This window comes from Odocoileus virginianus, chromosome 31 (assembly GCF_023699985.2).
Source record: "Odocoileus virginianus isolate 20LAN1187 ecotype Illinois chromosome 31, Ovbor_1.2, whole genome shotgun sequence".
Lineage (NCBI taxonomy): Eukaryota > Metazoa > Chordata > Mammalia > Artiodactyla > Cervidae > Odocoileus > Odocoileus virginianus.
Genome location: NC_069704.1, coordinates 33,735,478 through 33,753,318, shown reverse-complemented (window position 1 = coordinate 33,753,318; position 17,841 = coordinate 33,735,478). Strand labels below are relative to the sequence as shown.

Here is a 17,841-nt window from a genome sequence, read left to right as displayed (position 1 = left end):
CTTCTTCTGCCTGGGATGCTTCTCAAAAAATTTACAGAAAAGGTATCCACCCTCCAAGAACCATCTCATGCAAGTTTTCTAATTTCCAAACAATGTGAAATCACACTCTTAATATGTATGTTAATTATTTTTGGTAATCATTCCTACCCCCATCTTCTGTTTTGCCTGAACATAGGCCATTTGGCGATATATTGTATGTCCTATAAGGTTCAGGATGGACAAAGTGCTAGGTAAATATTCAGTGAGCTGAAATCCAAGAAACTGATTGCGCTATGAACAAAAGCCACACTTTCACATTGTTTCTGAAATTTAAAAAACCAAACATATTAATGGAAGAGTAAATTAATTTTATTGACTGATGAAAAACTAAAGTGATAAGAAGTATGAATAGTATACAATAATCAGTGAGTTCTGCTGGAATTCTATTTTTCTTCTTTTCACTTTAAGCCAAAAGGACATAAAATTATACACTGTTAGTGAGCTAATCATTTTAAATTTCTTCAACAAAAACTGCATAGTTCAGCAGTTGCACAGCATTAAATATATACATTTTTGCAAAACCCTGAAAGTTTTCCTTTTGTGTTGACCTCAAAGGCTAATGGAATCACCTACACTGGTCGGATTCAGAGTTTCTTTTCCCTTTTCTGCCACCCTGCAAAGAGAAATAGGGTAAATTATTTAGAAAGTAACATTTTGGAGGGAAGTTTCCTTTTAAGAATAAATGAGATCAAAGGCATTTTTGACTATGAAAAGGAAGAAACTTCTTTTTGAGTTTGTTGCAAATTTGAATTAACATACAACTAAATTATTTTTACATGGCTTTTATCAATGGTTAAAGTAGGTTGTAGAAAACAGTCATCTATTTGAATTAGTCTGGACTTACTATGATTACCCGTATCTTATTTTTCAGAGCTCATCTGCACTGTCCCAGATCTTTTTAAAAAATAAAAATTTTGATCAATGCTAAAATAAACTTGCTCCATATGATCAGCAAATTTGGGGAATTGCTTTGTTACCCCTTTGGGTAATTCGATTTCCAATTCAAGTGTTGTATAGTTCTGTTCATGTAAGAAAGCATTAGAAATCTGATTTTGTTCATCAATGGGTTGAAAAGAATATTATACTTTTCATATTGCTCAGTGACATATAAAAATCTATATTTAATTTGCCCCAAATGAAACTCTATCAATGGTATTTAACTTGAGCCAAAGAAAGAGAAAAGTAGCTTAAAAGACAGAAAATAATTTTTCATTAATTACTTTTAAAGTAACATTTTCTGCCTTACTCTGATTCAAAAAGCAAATATTTTAAAAATATGAAAAGCACAAAGGTACAAAAAAGAAAATTTAATCATCCATAACTATTCTACCCTCCATTTTAACTATAAATAATGGTTTGATGGGGGCTTCCCTGGTGGGTCAGTCGGTAAAGAATCTGCCTGAATGTGGGAGATCTGGGTTTGATCCCTGGGTTGGGAAGACCCCCTAGTGAAGGGAATGGCTGCCTACTCTAGTATTCTTGCCTGGAGAATTCCATGGACAGAGGAGCCTGGCAGGCTACAGTCCATGGGCTCAGACATGACTAATTGATTAACACTAATGGTATAAGGTATTTATAATAATTTAATAATTTTTCATTTTTATAAACTATGGCAAAGATACCTAAACTTAATCACTAGAATCACCTAAGTAGTAATATTTTTAAAATTCTGAGGCCCAGACTTTGTCCCAATCTATTTATTTATGATAATTAGGAGTGGGCTAAACAATCTGTAATTCAAAAAGTTCCCAAGAGATTCTGATAGCCAAATTTGGGAATGACTTGCCTGTGAAAGTACATTTCTCAGAGTGGTGGTTATATGAGGGGCACAAGGAACCCAGACCCATTTAATAATGTTGGCAGCTTCTCTTTGTTCCATCCTTTTTCTGCCTATAACTTGCCTCTCAGAGTTAAAAAACATACCTATAACAACCTTCTTAAAAAAAAATCAAATAAAGAATGCTATTATTCACTCCTGAACAAATAAAAGCTTTGAAAAGATTTATCCAGAGGGAAAAAATCTGAAGAGGTTATGTAAAACTTGAGATGTATAATGACAGGTATTAAAAATAAGATTAATTTCCTGACAGAGGGAAATAAAAAATAAAGTTACTAAAAAACTTTCTACAAGGTAGATACTCACTATACATATCTACCAATGTTATACAGCTTAAAACTCTTACTTTGCTTCTAAACAAGAGTTTTTTAAAAAATAATAATAATCCAACAATCCTTTTCAAAGCTTCCCAAAGGGAATCTTCCTTCCTGGACTGATGATGTCAAAAGCTGGAGCTAAAGAATTTTTATGTTCTCTAGTGCACCAGTGGTGGCTTTCAAACTTTTCTGACTATGACTCCACACTAATTAACTCATTTTACATCATGACATAGACACATATACATATGTATACACAAATATATATGTGTTTGTAGATATTCACACATGTACACATATACTGAAAGAAAGCCATGACATTATTTATGGCTTCATCCAGAAAAAAGTACTCAATGCCAGCTTATAAATGCAGAAGAAATGATAGAATTAGAAAAATCACTCTTTTGCAACTACCAAAATAATAACTGTTACAAATATCACCAATGGATGCTAAAACCATTGAGTAAAAAGAATATTCACACAATCTCAAACTATAATGTCACATATTATTTATTTATTACAAAGGGGGAAGATACCTTTACCATCAGATATCTAAGAGATATTGCTGTACCCAAGTGATCAAACTCACAATGTAATGGGATGAACCTCATTATGGACCTTCCCTCAATAGGATGCACTGGCACATATGCCACATCATCTATGTAGCACCAAAGACCATGTTGAATTACTTTAGTTATTGCTGTATACACCAATATCTAGAGTAAAAATTTTCTAATATGTAAACTATATAACCAATAATAACAAATTTGGTGAATAAACTGTGGCCTAAGAATAAAATAGTACATTTATCCTCACATGTATATATCTATTCTAAATGTATTATTTGTGATGAAAACACTTATAAAAGCATACCTGATATTTGGCTAATTCTGCTTGTAACACTTTCACTTTAGATCTTTCTTGTTCTAATGCAGCATGAAGTGAAGTTACCTATAACCAAATATTCAATTAAAAGAGACTTTTTTGATCAATACTCTATTTCTTAACACTTATTTGCAATGATGATTTTTCACTACTAGATTAATGAGCATCAGAAAAGAACCTCTCTCCCCACATACAATTTCAATTAGGCATTTTGCTCAGCTGTATATTATAAAGATAGGCAGGACAAGTTCACTGTTCTAAGACAAGATCACAGGATAAGGATGGGAAGGGGAGAAAATCAAGTACGTGAACACGGGAAATTCTATCTGCCCTTTCTAACCCTATATTCATAGTCCACATCAACTAAAATACAACCTCATCTTCCCCTATTCTTTAGGACATACACACCTCTCTTAGCACAGTAAACAGAATCTTCATTCATTTGCTACAGCATGGCACAATTATAATGAAGTATGGTTTAAAACATTTTTTTTGCAGTACTGAAGGGCTGTCTTTCTGTTTAGTCAAGTTTCCTAATTCAGGACAAAAGAATAAATAGTTTTCCTTACCTGTATTGTTAGCTCATTCTTGATACTTTGTGATTCATCAACTTGCAGAAGTATTTCTGCTTTATCTTTCACTGACAAAAAAGGAAAAATAGCAGTATAATCTTTTCAATCACTCAGATACTTCAATAATACTTTTGGTGAACCAAGACAGCAGTGCAGTCAGGCAAAGATTAAATTGTCCTCATACTTAATGACTGTATTCCTGAACCTATATATACTTCTTTATTTCCACTGGTAAATTCTGATCATTATTATCACCACAGCAGTTTTCATCAGAAAATTAACATTTTCCATGGCAGTAAAATATTAATTGTACAGATATGATAAAAGATTAATTTTTTCCATCTATACTAAAAAGGATAAGGACAGAGTAAATAAAACATTTCACATAGGGAAAAAAACTTTAACTATCTAGACTAGTCAAAGCAAGATTTTAAAAACAACGCAGCGTGGTTTTTTTGTTGTTAAAATTGTCAATTGTGCATTAAGGCCCACAAAAATTATTTTCATCTGACTTTTCATACCATTAAAGCACTATCAAATAAATGTAGCTCATATGAGCACAGTTAATCATGTAACATCTATAGTTTCAGAACTATTCACTTATCTAAAGGCTTTTCCCTCTTTAGGAAAGCAAGAAATCTCTATCACCACAGTTCTTCCAATATAACACTGTCATTCAAATTTTTCCCAGTTTGATATGAACTAAGGTGAGATGCTGTGTCAAGAAACATATCACAGTCTCTCAAGACTCAAACTGGGAACTTTTACAAATTATACTTTCTACTCCTTCATCCTTAGAATTAAGCACACTCATTGAGAAACAAGTGATTTTTAACAATTATGCCATATTTTAACTACAGTTTTTCTGTAATGCTGTTTTGTGTTTCAGAGACTGATACATCAGAGAACAACTTGAACATAACATGAATTATATACTTGTTTTAAGCACAATTTCGTGAATACAGAAAACTGCAGCCATGCACACACCTGAAATTACCTACCAGCTATTTCAGTTCACTGTCAAGAACCACACCTACTGTCCATCCTTCCTTCACTTAATAGTAACAACACAAGCTGCAACCCTTCTAAAACCAACTTCTACAGCAAACTTTAGGTTGTCTTCAAAGTAAAGTGCCATATTTATTATAGTACTTATGTGTTTAACCATTTTAACATGAAAAAACTGTTACCTTTTTAATTAAGTTCCCATTTTTTTTCATGTCACCGATGAAACCTTTAAATGTTGTATGCTAATTCCATTTTCTCTATAAATTTTGTGGTCTTTATATGATTTTGTAAAGGTTAGTGATTTTTAGGAACACATATTGTATTATAATAGAACTGACTATATTTACATTTATATTTATATTATAAATGCTAACATCTGTATACTCTAATGTACCATATTTTTCATGTAATAGTTCTATATAAAATTATTCTACTTGGACGACTTATAGTATAGAGTATGGACACTGATATTACTTACGGTAGCCATATTAGTCTATTTTTGAGAATAAGTTTTTATCAGTTAACTTTCTCAATTTTCACAACTGTTTCCCTAAGGAATATTACTTTATTTTTAAATATTTAAAAATCATACATCCAGTATTCAATGATACCCTTAATTTCTTCAATTAGAAATGTATCTTGTAAACATTTTATTTTCATAATGTTATTCATGAAATGATCCACATGGAGCTCAGTGACATGCATATATCTAAATTCATCTCAGGATGCTGATGTCTAACCTCAAATAATGTCAATCCCATTATTATTTAACTTCTATTTTATCATAGTTAAGCTGTGTAACAGTTAAGTTACATTATAAAAATAGTAAAATTATAAAAAATGTTTGACTCTACTTGAAGACTATTCTATTCAATTGGACAGGATTTCTGGTTTTTATTCATATTGTTTTAATAACTGCTATTTAATATAGTTTAAATTTTGGTTGGACAATTCCACTCCTACTATCTTCATATCTGAAACAATTTTAGGTATCTTGTTTACTTATCTTTTAAGGTGTGGTTCATAAATTCTTAATTTCTTAAGTGCTATACAGTACTCACAGGAGCTATATTTGGGATTTCATTATCATTTGTTAACAAGGGAGATTGTCTGTTACACTTAATTTCATCTATATAAAAGATTTTCTCATCTATTCATGTCTTTATGTCTTATATGGTTCATTATTTTCTTTTACAAATTTAATACACACTTGTTCTTAATGTAAATTTTTCACAGAGCTTTCAAGACCAATGCCACTTGGTATACATATTCAGAAATGCAGCTGATTTGGGGAGTTTCATATAACATCAACTTTACTAACGTTATTATCTCTGCTGCTGCTGCTGCTGCTGCTAAGTTGCTTCAGTCGTGGCCGACTCTGTGCAACCCCACAGACAGCAGCCCTCCAGGCTCCGCCATCCCTGGGATTCTCCAGGCAAGAACACTGAGTGGGTTGCCATTTCCTTCTCCAGTATTATCTCTAGTCATTTTTGATTGAGCTCCTTGGCTTCCTACTGGTATCTATAGCCAAAAGTTTAGACTGGCCACAAAAGTATGAAGAGTGGGGACAGGGAGACAGGGGAGAAGGAAAAGCTGAAATGATGATAGGCCTTCTCCTCTATTAATAAATAGAATCTTAAGAAAATGTTATTCCTGTTTTCCCTCTAAATGTGGTCCAATAATTCATAAGAATTGAAATTTCAAGAGTTTCTTACTTCAATAATTGTAAACTTGTGTAACACTAAGGTGCTGTAAGAGAGACTTGCAATCATAAAATTATCAAAAACAATCCAATTCTACCATTTTGGGAAACCTTTTATTTTGTTGAGTTAATAAATCATACATCTTGGAAAGTTATCTTCAAATATTTTTAAGATTAATTCTAAAAACAGAAATCACTTACTTTCACCTTCCTGAAGCATTTTCAATAACTGTGCATTTCTTGCCTTTACTTCTTTATACTTTGCCTAATAATCAAATAAAAAGATTTAATTTTTTAAAAAGTATATGATGTGATAAATGCCTTACTACCAACTTATGGAACTATGAATTCTAGACTTGCTCAAAGACATAAATTACTTCTGAAAGAAACAAGATGAAGGAAAATGTATTCAGAAATATTATTTAACTCCCAAGTATAATAATATATATCAACATTACAGGTGACTGAATAAATAGAGTAGAATAAAAGTGGAGAAAAGAGAATAAAACTAAATTTTTCTGAAGAGTCACTTTTCCTCCTTGAATAAAATCCTTATACAATTCAAAATAACTACATGAAAACAAAAAGAAAAATGCTGCACAGTTCTATACAGTACTATACTAGAACTCTCTGTATCTTTTCTATAATTGCCACTGTTCATTATGTGACTACTAACTACTAGAAACATAGCCAGTGTTACTGAGAAAATGACTTTTAATTGTATTTAGTTTTATTAAATTAAAATTTTAATTTATTTAACCTTTACTTTTACAAATTAAAAAATTTATTTTTATTTAAAATTCATGTAGCATATTAATTTTATACCACGTGTAGTGATTACTATACAGTACAGTTCTATATTTGCTCAGTTAGGGCTTTACTAATCTTTTGTTATTTCATTAACTAAATACTATTAAAATAATTTTTGGCTGAAATGAGTAATCTACTGAAATATTTTTCAGTTATTTTCAAATTTTAAAAAATGGCTCCTTTTCAAACTACACAAATGACACAACTATACATTATAAACAATTTAGGAACTGTATTCCCACATTAACATCCAGATTCCAGATAATTTTCCCCCTATAGTACCTTTATTCAACATATAGCACACACTGAACTATTTATAAATATTTAATAAATTAATACATTTTAGAAAACAATATATTTAATAATTATAGAAATAGAGGAGGTCAAAGAAAATAGATCAATATAAGAAACTTGTCATTTCTTCTCTCAACACGTACACAGATATGTACAGAAGTTACCAGATTCAAAGATCTTCCTTATAAAACAAATTTGATGTATTTTAAATTAAGTCCAGCAGATGACTTTTACTAAGTACTATGTCCAGTAAATTGCTGAGGATAAAGCAATAATGTTATTCAGTGATACTGCAGACAACACACTGAATGGAAGCAGCAAGCACAGTGAACATAAAAGGTTGTAGGACTTGTGGACTTTTGAGAAGCTAGGAAAGGAAGGAGGGAGATAAGTCCCCTGGAAACACAAAAATATGAAGGGAAAGCATACACAGTCAATTACAACTGTACTCATTAGGAATACGGAAGTGTATCTACTGGGAATACAGAACTGTATCCATTATGAAATTCTCACTCTCAGGGCTTCGATTAACGTTAATATCTCATCAAACTGTTTCTTGAGCTCAAGCCTTTGTCCAAGGTTCAGATCAGTGTATATAGGGAGGCATATTGTTAGTTACTCCTCAAGGTCTAAAGCCAGTTCGTAAAGGAAAGATTGTAAATGAGCAAAATTATCCATGAAAATTCCTTATACTGCTCATAAAAATAACATAGTTTTGCATATATAGTCCTGAACAGGAAATATATTAATATCTGTGAAAACCTAAAAGTATAAAATCCTAGTACTATGCAATTTATAACAACATATGGAATATAGTGTCCTCATTAGTACTTTTAATGTCATGAAAAAGAGAACACAAAGTTAAATACACATATGTTGTGACTCCACAGGGTCCAACACAGATGTTCAACATCCTGAACATCTATGCCCACATCCACAGCCATTTCAAACTCAACATGTCCAACTCAACATGGGATCTGTTAGTTCCCATTTCCCAAACCAGTTAAAAACGTGTTCTTCCTCTTAACACTCAAGACCTGTTAATTATGTTACCAGATTTGTCTTCATTCCAGGCCTCAGCTAGGTGCATTATCTTCCACAAAACAACTTTCAGGTCACTTTCCTTCTAAAACCTTTACTGCCCTCTCCTTGTCTAAAATGCAAATACCTTAATAATCTCACCTCAACTAACATCTCTAATCTCTCCTACAACTTCCCATTTCTCTAAATATCAGCAACAATGCATTTCCTACCATTCTCTTCCCTTTGTATGCACTGTTCAATGTGGGAAAACTATCTTTTTTTTGGGTGAAATCCTTAGCAATTTTCAATAGCAGCAACAGATTCATTCCTGTTTCTAGAACACTCTGTCAAATCTGTTACAAATTCTGCATTGTACTGCAATTATTTACATGATTTATTTTCTCCATTAGACTACGAGCTTCTTACTAATTCACCTTTGCATTCACTGTGCCTAACTCATGATAAGTGCTCAACAAAAGCAAAATAAAATATAAATGACAAGAAAAGGTAGAAGTGGGTGAAGTTCAGGAGGGTTTTTAACAGGGATGATTCTTAAAGGCACGAGTACAAGAGGAAGGGAAATGTAAGAACCATCAGAGCTGGAACCTGACATTTTTTTCTTCATTAGTACATATATAGGGCCCAGAAAAGCACTTGGCATATTATAGGCATTCAACAAATAATCGTTGAGTGAATGAATATTAGTTCAAAAAAAGAATACTACCTGAAATAAATAAGAGATTTTTTTTTTAAGCCTGAGAAAGGAGAAGAGTAATAGTTTTGTGGTTAAAATAAACTGTATAAATAACATGTGCTGGTGAGGATATGAAGAAACTGGTAACCTTATGCATTGCTGGGGGAAAAGTAACATGGTGCAACTGCTGTGGGAAAGTCTGACGGTTCCTTAAAAAGTTAAACAGAATTACCACATGAGTTGAGAGTAGCACTGACATTATACACACTATCATGTGTAAAGCAGGCAGCTAGTGGGAAGTGTTACTCAGCACAGTGAGCAGAGCTTGGTGCTCTGTGACGACGGAAGGGTGGGGCGGGGGCATGCTCGAGAGGGAGGGTAAGGATGCACACATGGAGCCGATTCACATTGCTGTACAGCAGAAACTAACACAGCACTGTAAACCAATCACAGTCCAATTAAAAACATTTAAAAATTTTAAAAAGTTAAACACAGAATGACCACATGATACAACAATTCCACTCTTAGGTATGTACCAAAAGAAAGGAAAGCCAGGACTCAGATACTAGACGTCAATGTTCATGGCTGTATTATTCACAATAGCCAAAAGATGGAAACAATGAGTATCCTTCAACAGGTGAATAAAAAAGTGGTATAAACATACAGTGGAGTATTATTATTCAGCCATAAAAAGGAGTGACGTTCTGATATATGCTACAACGTGGATATACATGTTGAAAACATTATGGCAGGTAAAGTGAGTCAGACCACAAAAGGACAAATACCATATGATTCCACTTATATGAAGTACCTAGAACAGGCAAATTCACAGAGAGTAGAGGTCAAGGACTGTGGTACAAGGAGAAATAGGGAGTTCAATGGGTACAGAATTTCTGTCTGGGATGATGAAAACCTTCTGAAAACAGATAGTGGTGATGGTTATACAACACTTAATGCCACTGAATTATACACTTAAAAATGGTCAAAATGGCAAATTTAATGTTATATCTATTTTACTATGATAAAAATATATCATTTAGATTATATATAATCAATGAGCTAAAAACTTAAATAGCAGATATTATTTCTATCAAATATTAAACATATTTGCATATAATAAAAACAGAAAATGTACAAATTTATAGAAGTTTTTAGTTTACAACACTAAATATATACAAACCTCCCACTGAGCAATCACATTTTTCAGCTTCTGGATTTCAGCATCTTTTCTTTCAAGTTCCAACTTTAATCTTTCAATTCTTCCATCTTTTAGAACTACTTCCTAAACAGGGAAAACATCATTTTAGAACTAAGATAGTTTTGTCAAGTCTGATTTTTAATATCCTTTATGAAAGGTTTAAGAGGGAAAAAAATCCAAATTTTAATTCATTTTCTAAAGCAACCTAAACTGTTAACTACATTTCCACTTGTATTCGATTTTACAACTGTAACTGTGGACAGTACAAGCAAATAAGATATTTATGCCTAATCTCAAACTACAAATATAACCTAGAACAATATGAGAGCTTTGAAATATTTCCATCCTGGAATAAACATACTAAAACTGGTTTGTGACAAGTTGTTATTGGTTTATCTTAAAAACCTAAAAGAACTGAAAACTTATGAGAAAAGTACAAAACAAATAATAATACAAAACCCCAAATTAGTTTTTTCACTATGTCATCAATTAACACATATAAGATATAATAAGAAAAAACATTTTATCCTGACAGCAATAAAAAAAAAATCCCTAAGAATAAAATTTAGTAATTTTCAGGATCAATGAATGATAAAATATTGAAAAGGATAGAACAAAGCATGTTTGTAGATGGCAATACTAAATATTACTTTGTACATTCAATAAAATTTCAATAGAGTTTTCTTCTTTGGAACTTAGGAAGATAGTCAAAATTTTACCTGGGAGAACACAGGATAGAAACAAAAGTTAATGCAGTAGAATGTGCCTATCAAGTAATTATATACTATACAGCAAAAATGATTAAAATAGTATGTCATGGTGCCTAGGTTGACAAAGCAATGTACCGAAAAAGGAAGTCCAGAAAGAGATTTAAGAATTTATTATAACTAACTATAATATTTTAAAGTGAGAAAAGACTGAATTACAGAATAATGCAGGATATGGGACAAATGGCTAACTGGGAAAAAATCAAGTTAAATCCCTGCCATCTTAATTTAAATGTAAAAAATCAACCAAAAGTCATACTTCTTAAGAATATATATTGGTTCTCTTTATCTAATGAGGAACATGGCAACATAATTTTATTCCAAAAATACTCACTGATTCTGTAAAGCAATTATCCTTCAATTAAGAAATAAATTAAAACAAAATGCTCATTGAGCACCTAGCTGCTAGGTGCTGGGTGTACAACAGTGAACAGAACTGAAAAGATTCTTGCCCTCATGGGATTTCTCTGGTGGAGAAGGCAGATATTACGTTATGAAATGCTGCAATTAGAAATGGAGTTTAAGCAATAAAGAAAAGAAACATAGTGCTATAAAGGGAATAATGTGGGTTATTCCCTAGTGGATCAGAGCAGCTTTCTCTGAGGTCCTGACACTTTTAAGATGAACCTTGAGTGGCTGGGTGGGAACTGCCTAAGTAAGAAGTGGAGGGAGGTAAGAGCCCTCCAGGTGGAAAGAAGAGCATGTGTTAACATAAAGGCCCTGAGGCAGAAAGGAGCCAGAGCATTTGAAGGCTACTAAAGAGGCAAGCGTGGTTGAAGCCTAGAGAAAAAGAAGATAGTATAATATGATTTTGGAAAAAAAATTTGGATCAAAATTAGCAATATACATACTATTATAATGGCCCAGGAAACTCATTTCTAGGAATTTACCTAAATAGATAAGCGAGGCCCAGGAATCTTACTTCTATGAATTCATCTAAATAGATAAGTGAGGGGGGAGTATCTATGAAAGTGTTCACTGAAGATTACAACAAAAAATTGGACATCAATTTAAATGCCCAACAATAAGAATGGAAATCACCAAAAATTATGATGTTTTGTTATTTAGTTGCGAAGTTGTGTCCAACTCTTCTGTGAACCCATGAACTGTACCCACCAGGCACCTCTGTCCATGGGATTTCCCAAGAAAGAATACTGGTGTGTGTTGTCACTTCCACTCCAAGGGATCTTCCCGACTCGGATCGAGCCCATGTTTCCTGCATTGCAGGCAGATTCTGTATCACTGAGCCACCAGTTCAGTTCAGTCATTCAGTCATGTCTGACTCTCTGCGACCCCATTGAACCGCAGCACGCCAGGCCTCCCTGTCCATCACCAACTCCCAGAGTTTACTCAAACTCATGTCCATTGAGTCAGTGATGCCATCCAACCATCTCATCCTCTGTCATCCCCTTCTCGTACTGCCCTCAATCTTTCCCAGCATCAGGGTCTTCTCAAATGAGTCAGCTCTTCACATCAGGTGGCCAAAGTATTGGAGTTTCAGCTTCAACATCAGTCCCACAAATGAACACCCAGGAATGATCTCCTTTAGGATGGACTGGTTGGATCTCCTTACAGTTCAAGGGACTCTCCAGAGTCTTCTCCAACACCACAGTTCAAAAGCATCAATTCTTCAGCGCTCGGCTTTCTTTATAGTCCAACTCTCACATCCATACATGACCACTGGAAAAACCATAGCCTTGCCTAGATGGACCTTTGTTGACAAAGTAATGTCTCTGCTTTTTAATATGCTATCTAGGTTGGTCATAACTTTCTTCCAGGAAGTAAGTGTCTTATAATTTCATGGCTGCCATCACCATCTGCAGTGATTTTGGAGCCCAGAAAAATAAAGTCAGCCACTGTTTCCCCATCTATTTGCCATGAAGTGATGGGACCAGCTGCCATGAAGTGATGGGACCAGCTGCCATGATCTTAGTTTTCTGAATGTTGAGCTTTAAGTCAACTCTTTCACTCTCCTCTTTCACTTTCATCAAGAGGCTCTTTAGTTCTTCACTTTCTGCCATAATGGTGGTGTCATTTGCATATCTGAGGTTATTGATATTTCTCCTGGCAATCTTGATGCCAGCTTGTGCTTCATCCAGCCCAGCGTTTCTCATGATGTACTCTGTATATACATTAAATAAGCACGGTGACAATATACAGCCTTGATGTACTCCTTTTCCTATTTGGAACCAGTCTGTTGTTCCATGTCCAGTTGTAACTGTTGCTTCCTGACCTGCGTACAGATTTCTCAAGAGGCAGGTCAGGTGGTCTGGTATTCCCATCTCTTTCAGAATTTTCCACAGTTTATTGTGATCAACACAGTCAAAGGCTGAGCCACCAGAGAAGCCCAAAAATGATGATACAGAACCATAAAATATGGCCCCATGATCCCCAGGTTATAATACTACATGCAAGGAAAAAATCCTAGAAGGGTATACAGCAACATTTTTAACACTCTCTTAGAATGTGAGATTATGGAAGATTTCACTTTACTGTTTAAAAATTTCCTTTCATCAAAATTGTTTTATACTAAGTATATAATCATTGAATAACATAAAATACTATTTTAATTAAAAAAATGAAACCCCTTAAGTATTAACATGAAATCTATATAATATGGAACTTCCCTGGTGGCTCAGATAGTAAAGCATCTGCCTACAATGCAGGAGACCGGGGTTCAATCCCTGGGTCGGGAATATCTCTTGGAGAAGGAAATGGCAACCCACTCCAGTATTCTTGCCTGGGAAATCCCATGGACGGAGGAGCCTGAGAGGCTGCAGTCCATGGGGTCTCAAAGAGTCGGACACAACTGAGCGACTTCACTTTCACTTTCTATATAATATGAATAGCTATCATCTTTGAATAAGAAAGCCCTTCTGCTTCACAGGTGAATTCTACCAAAAATTTAAAGAAGAGCTAACACCTATCCTACTCAAACTCTTCCAGAAAATTGCAGAGGAAGGTAAACGGCCAAACTCATTCTGAGGCCACCATCACCCTAATACCAAAACCAGACAAAGATACCACAAAAAAAGAAAACTACAGGCCAATATCACTGATGAACATAGATGCAAAAATCCTTAACAAAATTCTAGCAAACAGAATCCAACAACATATTAAAAAGATCATACATCATGACCAAGTGGGCTTTATTCCAGGGATGCAAGGATTTGTCAATATTTGCAAATCAATTAATGTGAATACCACATTAACAAATTGAAAGAAAAAACCCATATGATAGATGCAGAGAAAGCTTTTGACAAATTCAACATACATTTATGATAAAAACCCTCCAGAAAGTAGGTATAAAAGGAACATACCTCAACATAATAAAAGCCATATATGATAAACCCACAGCAAATATTATCTTCAATGGTGAAAAACTGAGGGCATTTCCCCTAAAGTCAAGAACAAGACAAGGGTGCCTACTCTCACCACTACTACTCAACATAGTTTTGGAAGTTTTAGCCACAGCAATCAGAGAAGAAAAAGAAATTAAAGTAATCCAGATTGGAAAGAAGAAGTAAAACTCTCACTGTTTTCAGACAGTAGATGGTGAAGGAGGGCAACAGAGGGCAGACAGACTGAAACCACAATCACAGAAAACTAATCAATCTAATCACATGGACCACAGCCTTGTCTAATTCAATGAAACTATGAGCCATGCCATGTAGGGCCACCCAAGACAGACAGGTCATGGTGGAGAGTTCTGACAAAATGTGGTCCACTGGAGAAGGGAATGGCAAACCACTTCAGTATTCTTGCCTTGAGAACCCCATGAACAGTATAAAAAGGCAAAAAGATAGGACACTGAAAGGTGAACTCCCCAGGTCGGTAGCGGCCCAATATGCTACTGGAGATCAGTGGAGAAATAACTCCAGAAAGAATGAAGAGATGGAGCCAAAGCAAAAGCAACACCCAGTTGTGGATGTGACTGGTGATAGAAGCAAGGTCCAATGCTGTAAAGAGCAGTATCAGAGGAACCTGGAATGTTAGGTCCATGAATCAAGGCAAATTGGAAGTGGTCAAACAGGAGATGGCAAGAGTGAATGTTGACATTTTAGGAATCAGTGAACTAAAATGGACTGGAATGGGTGAATTTAACTCAGATGACCATTATATCTACTACTGTTAGCAAGAACCCCTTAGAAGAAATGGAGTAGACATCATAGTCAATAAAAGAGTCCGAAAGGCAGTAGTTGGACGCAATCTCAAAAACGACAGAATGATCTCTGTTCACTTCCAAGGCAAACCATTCAATATCACGGTAATCCAAGTCTATGCCACAAAGAGTAATACTGAAAAAGCTGAAGTTGAACTGATATATGAAGATCTGCAAGACCTTTTAGAACTAACGCCCCCAAAAGATGCCCTTTTCATTATAGGGGACTGGAATGTGAAAAAGAAACACCTGAAGTAACAGGCCAATTTGGCCTTGGAATACAGAATGAAGCAGGGCAAAGGCTAGAGTTTTGCCAAGAGAATGCACTGGTCATAACAAACACCCTCTTCCAACAACACAAGAGAAGACTCTACACATGGACATCACCAGCTGGCCAACACTGAAATCAGAGTGATTATATTCTTTGCAGCCAAAGATGGAGAAGCTCTATACAGTCAGCAAAAACAAGAATGGGAGCTGACTGTGGCTCAGATCATAAACTCCTTATTGCCAAATTCAGACTTAAATTGAACAAAGTAGGGAAAACCACTAGACCATTCAGGTATGAACTAAATCAAATCCCTTATGATTATACAATGGAAGTGAGAAATAGATTTAAGGGTCTAGATCTGATAGAGTGCCTGATGAACTATGGACGGAAATTCATGACAATGTACAGGAGACAGGGATCAAGACCATCCCCAAGAAAAAAAATGCAAAAAAGCAAAATGGCTGTCTGAGGTCTTACAAATAGCGGTGAAAAGAAGAGAGGCAAAAAGCAAAGGAGAAAAGGAAAGATACACCCATTTGAATGCTACTCCAAAGAGTAGCAAGGAGAGATAAGAAAGCCTTCCTCAGTGATCAGTGCAAAGAAATAGAGGAAAACAATAGAATGGGAAAGACTAGAGATCTCTTCAAGAAAATCAGAGATATTAAGGGAAAATTTCATGCAAAGATGGACTCAATGAAGGACAGAAATGGTATGGACCTAACAGAAGCAGAAGATATTAAGAAGAGGTGGCAAGAATACACAGAAGAACTATACAAAAAAGATCTTCACAACCCAGATAACCACAATGGTGTGATCACTCACCTAGAGCCAGATATCCTGGAATGTGAAGTCAAGTGGGCCTTAGAAAGCTAGTGGATGTGATGGAATTCCAGGTGAGCTATTTCAAATCTTAAAAGATGATGCTGTGAAAGTGCTACACTCAATATGCCAGCAAATTTGGAAAACTCAGCAGTGGCCACAGGACTGGAAATAGTCCGTTTTCATTCCAATCCCAAAGAAAGGCAATGCCAAAGAATGTTCAAACTGCTACACAATTGCACTGATCTCACACGCTAGCAAAGTAATGCTCAAAATTCTCCAAGCCAGGTTTCAACAGTACATGAACTGTGAACTTCCAGATGTTCAAGCTGGATTTAGAAAAGGCACAGGAACCAGAGATGAAATTGGCAACATCTGCTGGATCATCAAGAAAGGAAGAGAGTTCCAGAAAAACATCTACTTCTGCTTTATTGACTATGCCAAAACCTTTGACTGTGTGGATCACAATGTAACTGTGAAAAATTCTGAAAGAGATGGGAATACCAGACCACCTGACCTGCCTCTTAAGGAATCTATACGCAGGTCCAGAAGCAACAGTTAGAACTGGTCTTCGAACAACAGACTGGTCCAAATAGGAAAAGTAGTCCATCAAGGCTATATATTGTCACCCTGCTTATTTAACTTATATGCAGAGAACATCATGAGAAATGCTGGGCTGGATGAAGCACAAGCTGGAATCAAGATTGCCAGGAGAAATATCAATAACCTCAGATATGCAGATGACACCACCCTTATGGCAGAAAGAGAAGAAGAACTAAAGAGCCTCTTGATGAAAGTAAAAGAGGAGAGTGAGTTGGCTTAAAGCTCAACATTCAGAAAACTAAGGTCATGGCATCCAATCCCATCACTTCATGGCAAATAGATGGGGAAACAGTGGAAACAGTGTCAGACTTTTTTTTTCGGGGGGGGCTCCAAAATCACTGCAGATGGTGATTGCAGCCATGAAATTAAAAGACGCTTACTCCTTGGAAGGAAAGTTATGACCAACCTAGACAGCATATTAAAAAGTAGAAACATTACTTTGCCAACAAAGATCCACCTAGTCAAGGCTATGGTTTTTCCAGTAGCCATGTTGGATGTGAGAGTTGGACTATAAAGAAAGCTGAGTGCCAAAGAATCGATGCTTTTGAATTGTGGTGTTGGAGAAGACTCTTGAGAGGTCCCTTGGACTGCAAGGAGATCCAACCAGTCCATCCTAAAGGAGATCAGTCCTGAGTGTTCACTGAAAGGACTGATGTTGATGCTGAAACTCCAATACTTTGGCCACCTGATGCAAAGAGCTGATTCATTTGAAAAGACCCTGATGCTGGGAAAGACTGAGGGCAGGAGGAGAAGGGACAACACAGAATGAGATGGTTGGATGGCATCACTGACTCAATGGACATGAGTTTGGGTAAACTCTGGGAGTTGGTGATGGACAGA

General features: G+C 35.1%; 1 protein-coding gene across 5 annotated transcripts in view; it reads right to left on the bottom strand.

The window, feature by feature from the left end:
• Window positions 1-330: 330 nt before the first annotated feature.
• Window positions 331-17,841, bottom strand: part of GKAP1 (G kinase anchoring protein 1) — a 99,266-nt gene continuing 81,755 nt past the window's right edge. For 4 of the 5 annotated variants that reach the window (XM_070459569.1, XM_070459570.1, XM_070459567.1 and 1 more), the window contains exons 9-13: window positions 10,362-10,459; window positions 6,562-6,625; window positions 3,648-3,718; window positions 3,067-3,144; window positions 331-652 (exon numbers count right to left, since the gene is read on the bottom strand). In XM_070459569.1, coding sequence (XP_070315670.1) covers window positions 605-652; window positions 3,067-3,144; window positions 3,648-3,718; window positions 6,562-6,625; window positions 10,362-10,459 — 359 coding nt within the window. In that variant the 3' untranslated portion in view covers window positions 331-604. Of the gene's footprint in view, window positions 653-3,066; window positions 3,145-3,647; window positions 3,719-6,561; window positions 6,626-10,361; window positions 10,464-17,841 lie in introns of all 5 variants that reach the window. The other variant, XM_070459571.1, reaches the window with a different exon arrangement.